Source organism: Cynara cardunculus, assembly GCF_001531365.2.
Source record: "Cynara cardunculus var. scolymus isolate 2C chromosome LG 11, CcrdV1, whole genome shotgun sequence".
Taxonomy (NCBI): Eukaryota; Viridiplantae; Streptophyta; class Magnoliopsida; order Asterales; family Asteraceae; genus Cynara; species Cynara cardunculus.
In genome coordinates, this window is record NC_037538.1 from 3502151 (window position 1) to 3517941 (window position 15791).

The 15791-nt window shown below is 36.8% G+C and overlaps 1 protein-coding gene across 3 annotated transcripts; it reads left to right on the forward strand.

Annotated features, from left to right (window-relative positions):
- The first annotated feature begins 2192 nt into the window (after positions 1–2192).
- Positions 2193–14784, forward strand: LOC112520835 (vacuolar protein sorting-associated protein 41 homolog). Of its 3 annotated transcripts, none has more exons than XM_025129443.1 (19): positions 2193–2593; positions 4211–4480; positions 4605–4784; positions 4981–5241; positions 7818–7953; positions 8020–8110; positions 8480–8582; positions 9717–9820; positions 10136–10229; positions 10315–10470; positions 10826–10888; positions 11026–11091; positions 11276–11476; positions 13201–13278; positions 13361–13480; positions 13558–13638; positions 13745–13830; positions 13974–14055; positions 14130–14784. In XM_025129443.1, exons 1-19 carry the CDS (start codon positions 2333–2335, stop codon positions 14553–14555), a joined length of 2859 nt encoding a protein of 952 aa, XP_024985211.1. In that variant the 5' UTR covers positions 2193–2332; the 3' UTR covers positions 14556–14784. The 3 variants fall into 3 exon arrangements, with proteins under 3 accessions (XP_024985211.1, XP_024985212.1, XP_024985213.1); XM_025129444.1 differs by having other exon boundaries at positions 7821–7953; XM_025129445.1 differs by having other exon boundaries at positions 13974–14035; positions 14130–14219.
- The last annotated feature ends 1007 nt before the right edge of the window (positions 14785–15791 follow it).

The window sequence follows — 15791 nt, forward strand, 5'->3', positions numbered from 1 at the left end:
GAGATTGATAGAAACACCCGTCTATAATCTAGTTGTAGAAAATTCTAGATTAGTAGGTTGTTATTTATCGTCTCGATAATCGTTTGTAACGCCTTGCTATGGCCTTTTGCCTATAGTGTAAATTTCAAGAATTCACGTTCCAGAATTTTATTTCTTTTGCTTGAATTTATTTCCTTTGTTTTAGTTTTTTTTTTTATTGCTTCTTATAAGTGATTTGGGTGTTACATATATACATATCAGATTCAGGGAAAAACAATTTAAAAAAAACGAGGAACACCTAGTAACAATTCATATGTGCAGTATGTATATGTGCGCATAAGTAATTTGTTTGATATAGACATGTGTATAACATGCATGGAAACCATAAAACATTTTTAATTACTTGTATACACATGTGCATACCATACAAATGAATGATTATTAGAGTTTTTCTTCAATTTTTTATAATTGGGGGAGTTTCCTCTAAACATCACATTGACTCTCTCTATATAAATCATATAGGGAGGTTAGGGGGAACCCCCACCCAAAAAAAATATATATGAAAGATTGATGAACATCCTGATAACAATTCATTTTGACGGTATGTATATGTGTATACAAGTAACCGAAGCTGTTTTTTTGGTTTTATGCATGTATGCGTATTATGCACATATGCATATTAGACAAAAATGCTTAAAATTACTTGTATGCACATATACATACCGTCAAAATGAGCGATTACCAGAGTATTCTTTATTTTTTTTGATTTTCTTCTAAAAATAATCCTATATATACAAGAATATACGTAAATATATAAAGTTAAATATCTCTTTTCTTATAATGCCTTCACACGGTCATATATTAAATTTATAAATTTTTCTCTCTTTCATATTATCAAGCAGAAGATTAATGACAATTAAACAAGAAACATGATGGGGATACAAGCACAAAAGAATTGTCTTCAAATTTTCATATTATTATTTTAAAACTTAATTTATAATTATATTTAAGGGCTATTTGTTTACCTCTTAATAGTTTTATTAAAAGATAATTTATGAATTGCTAAAAAGATGAATATTGTTTGACAAAAAAAAAGCACGTCTCTCAATGATTCTAAAACTATTTGAATGATTTTGTATCTTGGGTCTCCCTTAACCATTCAGCACCTTAATTATATTGTAAACAATTATTGAACAATTATATTTTATTTCGTACTATATCATGAGAGTCTCTTAATCATTATGCATCAAACTATTCATCAACTGTCAAATAACTCCTTAGATGTAAATATTTATTGAAACAATTAACTGTAAAAAAAAAAAATATTATGACATATATTATCAATATGTTAATTTAAATGAAAAATATAACAAAATAACTGTCATCCTATTCATTATTAACAACGTTATATTACATTTAGGTCATTTTATCGTGTATCATATTTTTCACAAGACTCGACATATAATAATTTTATATTTTTAGGTATTTATGCAAGAAAATACAATGAAGTATGGGTTCTCAAAATTTAAAGGTCAAAAAATTGATATATTATTCCTTTTTCAATTCTTAATTTTAACGCACCGATAATTAAAAAAAGTTACAGTGCATCAAAACAACAACATGCATTCATCGTTGGGCAACTAAAGATGGCGGGAAAAAAAATCCATCATATCATGACGGTAGATTAAATGATAAAATAGTTCAACTTATAAAATTTAATTTCTACTGTATTGCAATAGATAACCAACTAATTTAAATAGTTCAACCTTAGGGATTGTTTGACAGTTGTCAAATGGTTTGATGCAGAATGATTAAGTAGTCAGAATGATACAATGCAAAATGAAATATAATTGTTCCGCAGTTATTTACAATAGAATTAGGGGTGCTGAATGGTTACAAGAGGTTCAAGATACAGTCATTCAAAGAGTTTTAGAATCTGACAGTTTTTTTTTGTCACATATAATTTATCTCTTAACAATTCAAAAAATGTCTTTTAATAAAAACTATTAAAAAATAAACAAACAAACCTTTAATTTATTTGCTTGTGACAACATATTTTTGACAAGATTTGCCATTTAAGATACATTTTTGTGTATTTATCCAAGAGAACAATGTCGATCCCAACACAAAGGGAGAGAGAGAAGTCCGTTTTTATAATATCAGATTCTCTTCCTTCTGATCTGACACTCTCCAAACTCGCAACCCTCCAAACACAAACTCCCCCAATTTGGTTCAGAAAAGCGAAAAATCGAGCACCCACCTGGCGAGAACATAAACCAAACCTCGCACCATAGTCAATCAATCACCCCTTTCTATCTCTCTCTCTCATCTTTCTCTCTCTACAGCTACGAAAATGTCTCCGAAGCCATCAGAGAACGGAACCGAAGGCGATGACGAGAGGGAAGAAGGCGAAGAAGATACAGAAGAGGACAAGGATGAAGAAGAAGAAGAAGAGGAGGAAGATGAGCCGAGGCTTAAGTACCAGAGAATGGGAGGCACCGTGCCTTCTCTTATATCGAGTGACGCCGCTTCTTGTGTTGCCGTTGCGGAACGGATGATCGCTCTTGGTACACATGGTGGTTCTGTTCATATTCTTGATTTCCTTGGCAATCAGGTAAAGTGTGGCTCTGTTTTTGTTTTGTTTCACCCGATCAAATCGGTTATTTGTGGGTATTGTTTACGTGTTTACTGTCGGAGCTCTTATAGGTTTGCAATTCAATTACGCGGTATGTTAATTAGGAAATTTAGTTGATTGACTTAACCTTTTGTAGCTTGATTACGAGATCTGAAGCTCAGCTGCTGTTATAATATTCAGTAGTTTTCTGACATTCTCTTTTTAGCCTACTAATACGGCTTGTTGTGGTGTGGGTTCCATCTAAAGAACTACTAGTTTTAGATGCCTTTTGCTTCGTCTAGTAAAAGAACAATTTGCTTCGATGAGTTCTCGTTCCTTTTGCTTGTTCTAGTAAAAGAACAATTTGCTTCATTGAGTTCACGTTCTCATTAGGCAATGAACAAATATCACATCTATTCGCAAATGTAAAGAGTCCTAGTCGACTTGTATGCCTACTTGAATTGGGTCATTTAGATGGAAGCTTTTCCCATGATTTGATTTTATTAGTGGGTTCAGGTCACATAAAGAAGAGGGTATGATTACTGATCATACAAGGCTGATTTGATAAAAAACCGTTCTATTCTACCATCCTAGGCTGTGTGAGGTTACGATCGCATCCATAGAGTTTTTAGGTTCCCAAGATGTGTTCTATTAGTAGACATTTGGATCTGGGTGAAAATTTATTGTGGGAAAGGTTTTATTTAATATTGGGAATCATACAAATATTATTGTCGCTCACAAAGGTCGTTTTCTGGTTCCTGGATCCTTATGTGGTAATACTTGCGTTGCTTTTATTTCTTTGGTACCTTTCTTCTCGGTTGGTGTAGTTTGGATGAATGAATTGAGACCTAAGTTGTTTCTGCACCCCTTTACAAGTTATTTTAAATTCAAACACTTAAGCATTAAAGCTGCACAATTGTCTGAAAGCATTCGGATGCATGAACATGGATGATAATGCGTAGAGGATTATTGTGCAACCCATAAGTTCGATAGTTGAACGTGGACCAAGGTTCCTCTTGTCTTCTACGGACATGGCCAATTCAGACTTCGAAAGAAGTGAACTTTAGTATGGCTCGACTGACATTAGTGATTTGATTCTTCATTTTAATCATAATAGGTCTCCAAGCAACAATGTTAATTGCAAATATCCCATATTACAAGCCATATTCTTCTGTAGAAATTCGTATATGCAAACCTCAAAATGATTGGGGACACTAGTAGTTTTCTTCCACACAAAGCTTGAGCTCATCATGGAAACTCCTGCTATTACCACTTCATGAAGTGTGTTAAAGTTAAAGTATGTTTGTGGCATTAGGTCGTCAATAACTCTACTGAATCAAATAATTGTTGCTAGCGATGGTTGAGTAGTTTTGTGTCATTTGGATGGCAAGACTGGTAGCATGTATTGCCCATATCTCACTAGAAAGTATGTGGTTAATTTATGCAAGTTCTCTATCCATCTTCCCTTGATTGTTCTCTTTTCCTGTAAGCTAGTAAATGTTCACATATATTTTATTTTCACTATTATTGAATCTCTATAAACTATGTAGATGGCCTTATCTAGTAAGAGTAACCTTATTGAAGTTTGAAGGAGTAGGCATCTAATGTCCTTGACAGGTTAAGGAATTTCGAGCTCATACGGCTGCTGTCAATGATCTTTGCTTTGACATAGATGGTGAATTTGTTGGAAGTTGTTCAGACGATGGGTCTGTTGTGATTATCAGTCTTTTCACCGATGAGATTCAGAAATTTGACTATCATCGCCCTATGAAGGCCATTGCAATAGATCCAGATTACGCACGGAAAGCATCTAGGAGATTTGTTACTGGTGGTTTGGCTGGAAATTTATATTTTAATGTGAAAAAATGGTTAGGCTACCGGGACCAGGTAATTTGTCGTGCATTTTGTCATTTATTACTTTATCCCATGTGTTTTAGAGAAAGGTCGAGGGTCACATGCCATCCTTCTTGTCTTCTAAAGGCAAAAAAACAAAATACATCCTTTTGCATAGGTTTTGCATTCTGGGGAAGGTCCTATCCATGCAGTGAAATGGAGAACAAGTCTAATTGCGTGGGCTAATGATGCCGGAGTAAAAGTTTATGATGCTGCTAATGATCAACGTGTTACATTTATTGAGAGACCCAGAGGAAGCCCACGGCCTGAGCTTCTGCTTCCCCACTTAGTTTGGCAGGTAAAGAAACGACCGCTATGCACACTTTGACACAGTTCTATCATCTATGCTGTTGTTGCAGTTTGGTCTGACAGCCTCAAAGACTGCAGGCTGCACATTAGCATAAAGATTTCCAATTTAACTTGTGCATGCTGCATAATAAGTTGGTTACTCACAGAAGATTCACAACCTTAAAACTCTGTTCTGTGATATTCAGGATGATGCTCTCCTTGTTATTGGCTGGGGAACAACTATAAAAATTGCATCAATAAAAACTAATCAGGCCAGAGGTGTCAATGGCTCATATAGGCAAATTACAACCTCCAACATGAACCAAGTTGATATTGTGGCATCTTTTCAAACCAGCTATTTCATATCAGGGGTCGCTCCCTTTGGTGACTCTTTGGTTGTTCTAGCTTATATACCGGGGGAAGAAGATGGAGAGAAAGAATTTAGCAGCAGTGTTCCATCACGACAGGTAATTGTTTTTCTCATGCTGCAATTTTCAGGCTTGATTCCTTGTATTCATTCTTTGTTATTTGCCTAGTTGCATCATTATCTCTTTCAAGCATGTAGGATTTTGGGTGCATTGCCTCCTGTGATGAAAAGTTTCAAATTTATGACGGAATTTTGTATTCTTTAATATTCGTGTCACACACATATATGTGTTTTAATTTATAATCTAGATGAGGCATGGAATGGCTGGGACCCAATCCCCATCCTCGTCCCTGATCCCCCATATCCACCCCCATCCCGACCATGCCGAATATGATCACATCCCCATCCCCGTCCCCAACGGGGAATGAGGATCCCTAACGGAGAAACGGGGATTTTTAATACCAAAAAACTATGCTTAAATAACTATTAAACTATTAAATGTTGCTAATAAAAGCTATGCTGACAAAACTTTGAACTAAAATCAACTTAATGATCTTGTGTGTGCGTATAAATGAAGAAGGCATGACAAAACTTTGAAGTAAAACAGCAAAAGAAGAAGGCATGGCCCCTTGTTGCGTGAATGCATGGGAACAAGTCAACAACTACAAAATTTGTAATTAAATTAAAAAAATAAATGAAGGCATAGCCCATGGGAACAACAGCAGCAACAAAATGGTTAAATGAAAACATGGAACAAGTCAATAACTTAATGTACGGACAAATTTTCTAATTAAATTAAAAACTAAAACCACCCAACAACTCAAAAGGAAATAAGAAATTAAGATTACCGATTTAGATTTTAGACTTTAGATATTTAATAAAATAAACTAATAATTTTTATTAAATAATAAACATATGGGTACGGGGCGGGGCGATGAGTGTGATACTCGTCCCCGGCCTCATCCCTGCTTTGAAAAAAAGGGGATCCTCGTCCCCGGGACCCGGTTTAGCGCGGAATCTCCGTCCCGACTGGGGCGGGTGGACCGGGTTCCCCGATGGGTCGGGGTCCATTCCCATGCATCAAGGATTTCACTTTTGAGCATTGGGGCACTGCAAATTATGTTCTACCCTGAGCATAGGTGTCAATTGTTGGTCCATGGGAGGATATTTGCAAGCCAAATCTACATTAACCGTTGGCCAGTGGCAGCCAAGGGAAACCCCAAGTTAACTATTTGGAGGAAGAACATAAAATAATCACTATCATTCTCATCCCAAGTGGTGACATTTAGCTGCCTTAATTTGCTGATGTGAGGTGCCTCTTTTAATCCTTGGTGGGTTGTCCATCTGGAACATATGCTGGTACTTTTTCACCTATTGTGTGGCTTTATGTAGTTAAGGTGCTCTCTCCCTCTCTATTGCAGAAAGGCCAGGTGTCCAGTTATCAACTCTAAGTTGAATTTATTGGTTCCATTCAGATGTAGTTAGTCCAACACCAAGCAGACACTACTTGTCAGGGTGCTTTCTGCATCATGCCTCGAATTTTGGAGTATTGCTAGATGACCAGTAGTTAGATAATTTTCTATGGTCTTTGGAGAGTGTGCAAGTGGCATCAGATAATGTGACATGGGTGTATTTGAAGCATTAGTTCTGTGGGTTATCTACGGTACTTCAACCGCATTGGGACAAGATTCCTCTGATGGTGATTGGGCATGTACTATCTCCCTTGCAGATAAAGTTATCTTGTTGCCATTAGGATCAAAACATCAAGATATATTTCAAGACACCCTAAAGATAAGCACTATATAAGAACAAATTTTGACTGCAAACAGACAATGCTCGATTGACCCACCCGCCATGATATCTCTTTACTCTTCAATATGCCAACAACTTAAGGTGTACAATTGAGAGGATTGAAGATTACTAATGTTATTTCAAGTTGTTTGGAATTATAAGATCAGCTTTGTAAAAGTGAATGGAGAAATCGAGGATAAACTACACATGGAAAGGGAAATGATAAAAACCTCTTGAGCTGGATATGATGACCCCGACTATGAATTGAACATGTTGTGCTTGTCATATTGAGGTTAAAGACGAGCATAAAGTGTTGGAATAAACATGAAGTGTGAAGAACGATAGCATAGATATACTGTTTGACCTCTAAACTCAGAAGTTAATGAATAGCATTTTCCTGCTGTAATCACGTTAAATTTAAATTATAGAGTTCTTAGCTGCAGGCTTTGATTCCAGATAGCAATTCAGAGTTCAATGAACTTATTGAACTATGCTGTGGGTCCCTCTCATTGTAGGTTGTCTCATCTTACAAGGGTTCTTCACAGATAAACTCACTGCTATAATAACATGTATGTAGATGCTAGTATTTTTAAATACTGTATTATTATACAGGCGATAGTGTTAAATGCACTTCGTCAATTAGAAATATTGTCCGTTTCTGCTGGTTATCTTCTGTCTTGTGATATATATATCTTCCATCCCATGATTTCTCAGTCAACAGTCTGTAAAGTTCTTAACATGATCTCAATATACTTTTCTAATTGTTTCTTCAGAAATATCATTTTTCTTTGAAAAGAGTGACCACGTTCTATACTGTGGTGGTGTGGTTTTGCCAAGATGAAAATAGGCAGACAAAATTGCTAAGATGTCTGAATCTATTTTAAGCAGGGGAATGCTCAAAGACCAGAAGTGCATGTAGTGACTTGGAACAATGACGAGCTTGCGACAGATGCTTTACCTGTACTCGGCTTTGAGCATTACAAGGCAAAAGATTATTCTCTTGCTCATGTTCCTTTCACAGGTACATGTTCATGCCTGTCTCTGGTTATTCTCTTTTAACATAAGATACTCACAAATTTGGATGTAGGTAGCAGCTATGCAGGGGGTCAATGGGCGGCTGGTGATGAACCATTATACTATGTTGTATCACCAAAAGATGTAGTTATTGCCAAACCGAGGTAATTATCAGTTCTTTGATTTTGTGGAAATGAATTCACATAAGCACAAAGGAAAGTATGTTCTTTTTCCTCATTCCCTTCAGGTTCTTTTGTCATAAGAGCAGGTTCATGAGTAATGGCCCGGTATCTATTCTTCTTTGCTCCTGAAACCCTAAAAATTAGCCAATTAATCCAACACTATAAATTGATTAGCATTCATATTGAGTTCTACATTTCAAGTGCTTCTAAAAGATAATGTTTAGTTTAATATTAACAATTCTGCAGAACTATATTATTCTGGCCTAGTTCTTTTTGCCACTATTCTGTCACATATGAAGTATACCATGTAACGTTTTCAGTTCAAGTTGACAATATGTTCCTCATTGCCAGGGATGCAGAGGATCATATTAATTGGCTTCTTCAACACGGATGGCATGAGAAAGCTTTGGCAGCTGTTGAAGCTGGGCAGGGGCGTAGTGAGCTCCTTAATGAGGTATCTTTTGTAACTTTCATTGAATTCAACCTATATTGTGGAGGCTAAATAAATATCTTTTCAGCTGACTCTGGTGGGTCTGGTCATGTTCACGAACTGTAAATTGTGTCAACCGAAGCATTTGATTGTCTTCATTCCATGTATTCCTTTTGATAACTTTGTCTGGGCTTCACTGTCCAACCTTGACTGCTTCTCTTTTCGCATTTCTTTTCCTTTCGTCTCAATGACTTCAATTTAAATTTTATGGGTTGAGCTCGAGCGTGTGTGGAGCATATAGTAATTTACCTCTTTTATTTGGGATGGCTTCGGTTTACTTCTCTAGTGTAGCGTGTGAAGTTGTATCTTAAGCTGCTTGTGTAGAGCACATTTATATATTTTTGATCTAGGTTTTTGGTAGGCCTAAATCTACTCTTTCTTGTTCTAAAAGGATAGATCCTTGGCCCAATTTTCTCTCTCTCTCTCTCTCTCTCTCTCTCTCTAGTTTGTGTGATTTCTTATCTCAAGTCTATGCTGAATACTAAGCAAGGCCTTGGATCGATCAGTTTCTGATCTGAGTTGCTTTGTGTGGGGCTGTAAGATTTACAGTCCATGAGGATGGTTGTGGAGATGTTGATCGGTTGATCCTCTTTTGGGGAAACTAAGAATATGCTTGCGTCTCTTTAAGCCATTGGGTTAATTCTCACTGTTACAATTTAAATTGTCTGGTAAAGCTTGTCCTGTGGGTTCCATTGGTTGAACTTGTTTCTGGATGGCTATATTCCTCTATTGATTTTGTAGTCACAATCTTTATCTTACTATTTTCGAGAGGCTTGCTTCCCGTCACAAGCATATAGGTCAAAGCTCATGTTATTATTAGCTAAATTAAGTTGGGGTCCGGGATTGTAATTGAGAAAGAACAGAGATGAAGTAGACAGAACCAGCATTTTTTCATGCTCATTTTTATGTGAAGTCTGTAATGATAGCAGTTACTGAACGTGTTACCATTTTTCCTAGTCAGCCTAAAGTGTAACAAAGAAACAGACTTTTTAAGAACGATGAGTATTCTGTGAATAGGTATTATACTGTTATCATAGACACTTCCTCATTTAGTACGTAAATTATCATCTTATCATAACTTGTAAACTATTTTATTAGGTGGGGTCGAGGTATCTGGATCATTTGATTGTGGAAAGGAAATATGCTGAAGCAGCTTCTTTATGTCCCAAAGTGTTGCGAGGTTCTGCAGCAGCATGGGAGAGGTAGGAAATGCCCTTTAAATAGTATCACAAGCCGATATTGCAATATAAATGTCTGCATCCATGAAGCCGCATCTGCATCTGGAAGTATCCGGAAAAGTCAAACTGCCATCCGCTCCGGCAGATATCCAGATATCTAATCATATAATACATCTAATATTACATAACTAAACTACTAATTTGTATGATATACTTATAAATTCTATCACCACCCTACTTCAAAGTTAAATGCTTCTTCTAGCATATATAATATTTTAAGAAGTTCAGTTAAGAAAAGGGAAAAAAGAGAAGGAAAGTTAAGATGGTTATTTCTCACAGATGGGTTTTCCACTTTGCTCATCTCCGCCAGCTTCCTGTATTGGTCCCATACATCCCAACAGAGAACCCAGTACTACGTGATACTGCTTATGAGGTTTGTGATATTTATGATCAACATAAACTTTACAGGCATCATATCGTTGATTACTCTGATGGTTTATCCTGCTTAATAAATGCAGGTTGCTCTTGTAGCTCTGGCAACAATTCCATCTTCCCACAAGGATCTCCTATCTGCTGTGAAATCTTGGCCACCTGTAATATACTCCGTAGTGCCTGTTATTGCAGCTATAGAGCCCCAACTCAACACGTCATCCATGACTGACGAACTCAAAGAGGTGAGAGCAAGTAATTTTGTTGCCATATGTATGTATTTGAGCTATATTAAGCATGGGTTAGGTTCAGGGGAAAACCGAGAAAAAATGAAGAACTGAGGAACACCCTGGTAACCATTCATTTGAATGGTATGCACATACGAGTAATTTGTAAGCAATTTGTCCGGTATGCACATGTGCATAACATGCACACGTGCATAAAAACCAAGAAACAACTTCAGTTACTTGTATGCACATGTGCATATCGTATAGATGAATGGTTACAACGGTGTTCCTAAGTTTTTCATTTTTTGGGGGTTTTCCCCTGAACCTCCCTATATTGAGCATATTACATCTCTCAGCTTATTTGCTATCTCAGGCACTGGCAGTGCTCTATGAAAATGATGGGCAATATGAGAAAGCTTTTGCACTTTATGCTGATGTAAGTGCTCGCTTATCCATCTACGGTACCAGTTGCATCCTAGGATGTATGCTTTTATAATTCTTCCAAAATCATGCTGTAGATTTTTCTTGAATTTTGCATTAACTTGTTTGCATTTTATTAAATTCCGTTTTCAGCTTATGAAGCCAGATATCTTTGAGTTTATCGAGAAGCATAGCTTGCATGATGCCATTCGTGAGAAGGTGTGTGCTATTACTAGTATGAGAAATTTCATGTTAGAAGAAAATTGTACTTCATGTTCTCTTATCTTATATGAAGTAAAAAGTACCCAAATTCTCTCTAATTTCTCAAACTGGCATATCAAGTATATTTGCTGTCCATTTGTTTGATCATCTGATCTGTGAATCTCCCGTATGTTATTTACAGGTCGGCCAGCTGATGCTGATTGATCATAAACGTTCAGTCGCACTGTTAATCCAGCACAGGGACTTGATTACTCCCGCTGAAGTTGTTTCCCAACTTCTGGCTTCAAGAAAGCAAAGCAATTCTAGATACTATCTGCATGAGTATTTGCATTCACTATTTGAAGTCAACCCTCATGCTGGCAGAGATTTTCATGATATGCAGGTATGTTGAAAGCGTTTGGATCAGGAATTCTTTTATCTTATTTGCTTCTTAGTATAAACATTATGTTAGTTTGATCCATTAGTGACCCGTCCTTTTAAAAAATCTTGCTTCGTACATCCCATATGAACAAGTTTTTATGGCCGAAACATAAAAATTGAAGAAAACATTAAATCATTTTACGGTGTAAACCACTACAAGTTCAACTAGTAATTTATTCTTAAAAAAGATACACATTCAAGGTGCGTTTGTTTTGATGGAATGGTTTTGAGGGATTTGGATTTCATGGAAGGATTTGGATCTAAAAGGATTTGGAATCTTTGGTGTGTTTGGTTTGTAAGATTGGGAATTGAATTGAATTCCATTCTCTATAGATGATTTACAAAAGCAAGTTATAAGTAATTATAAATATAATAAATTACCTTTTTATTAATCAGACTATAGCAAAACAAATGTTTTTTACTTATTTTAAAACATTATTGCATACAAATCCTACGGAATCCCATGAAATACCAGCTACTCCCATGGGATTTCAAAATCCTATGTTTATAGGAATTCAATGAAATCCTGGGATTTCAAATCCATGAAATCCTTTGATCCAAACATGGGATGGGACTGGAATGGAATTCAATTTCAAATCCCTCCAAATCCAACCCAATCCTGCAAACCAAATGGGACCTCAATTTGTCACCTAGCTGTTTGAAGATGGCATTTAAATAGCTTTTATATTAAATAGGAAATGGTAACTGATCACGTCTAAAATTTACTTCATCTCACAAACATTGCATCATTTTTATTTCTGGAAAAATTTGAAGTTACATTACCTATTTACCATCGAATGAGGTATATTGGGTCAGTTCAGGTTGGTTTTAACGATTATGGAAGTAATTGGGCCTCATTTTGGTTCATGAAATTTACTTCTATTTGACCGTTGAAGTTACTTGAAGGGTGTTTCGATCATGTGGCAGAAGCACCTAGTAATATTAAATTTGTGTGTGGAGTCAAATGGTGACTTCTTGTGGGCCAAAGGAAATATTATATAGTTTTAGAACAATACTTGCTTTGTTAGCAAAATTCATGATTATGTAAATAATTTTTCTCCCGAAAAAGGTATGGAATTATGTTGAGCTTCAATTACGTGAACAAAAAGTGATGATTACAACCACAAGGGTGGTGCCTGATTGGTTTGAGATTGGGCTCCAAAGGTCAAAAAGTGCCTGGAGGTCCCCGGTTTAAATCTAAGGAGGAATGAAAATCCCCTTGTGGCCACGGAGGTTCAAATGCGGTGACTTCGGGCTACCGGCAAAGCAGGTGGTCACCTTGGGATTAGTTGGCTCGCATAACGGGTTGGATATCCAAATTAATCAAAAAAGAAGAAGTGATGATTACAATAACCCGTCCTTGGCAGGGATCTACCATGGACACAAGCAATACGCAAAACAAGCATAAAACCAAACAAGCCCAGTATATCTGACCCGAAGGTGGGGTCTTTTTTTTTTTGGGGGGGGATTAGTTGTACGCATACCTGACCTCTTCTTACATTTATGATCAGCATACTCTAGATATTATGATTTTTTTCTTGTCGGTTCACTAGAGCATATGTAAACTTGAAATGATTACAATTAGAGATATTTATCTATGGTGGATTAACACTTATTGTAGGGAAGTCCCAGTTCCTGCAACATTTTTTTTATTTTCTAACCACACACTTCTGTCCAACTAAACAGGTTGAGCTTTATGCGGAGTATGATCAAAAGATGCTGCTTCCTTTCCTTCGCAGCAGTCAGCATTACATGCTTGAAAAGGTTAGGCAAAGTTGATGACTGCGAAATTCTGATATTTCATGATCTCTTTCTTGATTCTAACACCATTGTCCCCAACATTTAGGCCTACGAAGTTTGTGTTAAGAGGGATCTATTAAGCGAGCAGGTTTTCATTCTTGGAAGAATGGGGAACACAAAGCAAGCCCTTGCTGTTATTATAGACAAACAGGGGGATATAGAAGAGGTACCCACCGTTTTTCTTCTTTCGGGTTTAAATGTTGTTGGTCGTATTTCTAAGTGTTCTAACACAACATTTTACAGGCTGTAGAATTTGTCAGTATGCAGCATGATGACGACCTGTGGGAAGAACTTATTAGACAATGTCTTAATAAGCCCGAAATGGTGAATATTTACTCCTTCAAACTGTCCAAGTACACGTAAACCATAATCAGTCATGTTTTTGAATAGTTTTAATTTGTAATATTTATCATCTTTCTTTGCTCGGCAGGTAGGTGTTTTGTTAGAGCATACTGTCGGCAATCTTGATCCTCTCTATATTGTCAATATTGTACCCAATGGCTTGGAGATCCCTCGGTTAGTATAATCATTGTTTACTTTTTCTTCTTTTTTGGCGGTTGCCATGAGTTCTTTGCGGAAAATCAATTTCATGATTTTGATAGCTTTCAGTGTCTTGTAATGATGAAAATAATTTGATCATGTTGATGCATTCGTTTCAGGCTGAGGGACCGTTTAGTCAAAATTATCACTGATTACAGGACGGAAACTTCTCTAAGACATGGTTGTAACGATATACTCAAGGTATTTTTCCAATTAGCAATACCGTTGATTGCAATTAGTTCTCATAAGATAATATGTTAACGGGATATTGGCAGGCTGATATCGTTAATCTTTTAGTCAAATATTACAAAGAAGCAAGACGTGCAATATACCTAAGCAACGAAGAAAAGGAAACACGTTCAAACATGGACAATGGGAGCAGTAATCCAATGGACAGAACCCCGGTCCTGAAATCAATGGAGGGTAAATCAAAAACCCAAGCAGGCGGAAGGTGTTGCATCTGTTTCGACCCTTTGTCCATTCAGGGTGCATCAGTTATCGTATTCTTTTGCTGTCATGCGTACCACTTGAATTGTCTTTTGGATTCAACCAACTCCATTACCACCAAAAAAGGGGAATCTGCTAACTCTTATACTAATGGTGATTATATTGATGACGACGAGGATGATGAAAATGACAACGATACCCCTACGGGTGCCTCTCGGATGCGATGCGTATTGTGTACCACAGCTGCTGGTTGATGATCTTTTTTTTTTCCTATGTGTAGTGTTTGTATATTATGTATTGGTGTTATTTAATTGGGGGGTGGAGTGGAGTGTAAGGGGTTGGTTTTGGAGGAAATGAGGCTTTTTGTAGTTTAAATTAAAGAGAGATTCGACTTATGAGAAGTCATTGATGTGTTTATTCCCTTGAATTCCCAACAGGAGGAAGGAATTATACAAGTAAAATTTATGTGTTCATTTGTAACTCAATTTTATAGCAAGGATGTCTGTCTTCTTATGAATCTCACCAATTAAGCCAAATGGCGGGTAGTAAATTTGTTACTAATATTGTCGTCTTATTATTTTCGTTAAACGAGTCTCATCGAGAGCTCTTGTTTCTTATTGGTTCAAGTGGTTTTTAAGAGGTTTTGGATTGTAGGTTTTGATTATAATTTTGTATCATGTAATTGTTTTTTTTATCATTAAGATAGAGTTTGGTATGTGAACCGAATTGGAGAAGTTGTCTTTGTCTCTCTGGTGTTTGACACGATTAGAACTGGACAACTTGTTCATAAATATTGTTTAATGAATTTATATAATGGTTACTAGTGGTGGTAGAAGTGGATGTGGTCGGTGGAGGAGGATATTGATTGACAACGGTTGTTGAGGACATGGAGATGGTGGAGGTGGTGGTTGTGGAGGTCATAGTGGTAGGTGATGGCGGTGGAAGTGGTGATCATGGTAGAGGTGGACGGGGGTAGCCGGCAGTGAAGGTATAATGGTCATTTTCCTTGATCATCATTTAATACAAAATGTTGGTATATAATAATTTTCAATCAACGCTTACCCAAAAGAATTTGATAAACAACCCCCTTACTATATCTCATTTAAAAGCCGCTTCCACTTTCCCGATCTTCCCCTCTGAGTCTAACCACTTTTGTTTCGAAAAGGTTCGCACCAAGTCACAATGGAAACAATGTATCTCTCAAGGGTTCTCATATAATCCTGTTTTGTGCTTAACCGCGTGGGTGGCGGTTGTCCACGGCAAATATGGACAAAGCGAACGAGATCATTGGAGGGGGGGGGGGGACACTGCAAGGTGGGGTTCCATGCCCATGGATTGACGATTCTCAGACGAGGGAATCGTTCCTCTCCTTTCTTCAAAAGAATCATTGATTATGCATTTGGTATTTTTTTTTATAGATAGGAAATCACTGGTGCTCAATCTAGTGATATTTTTAAAGCAAGGGAACGAGGCAACCAGAGGGTGAAAGA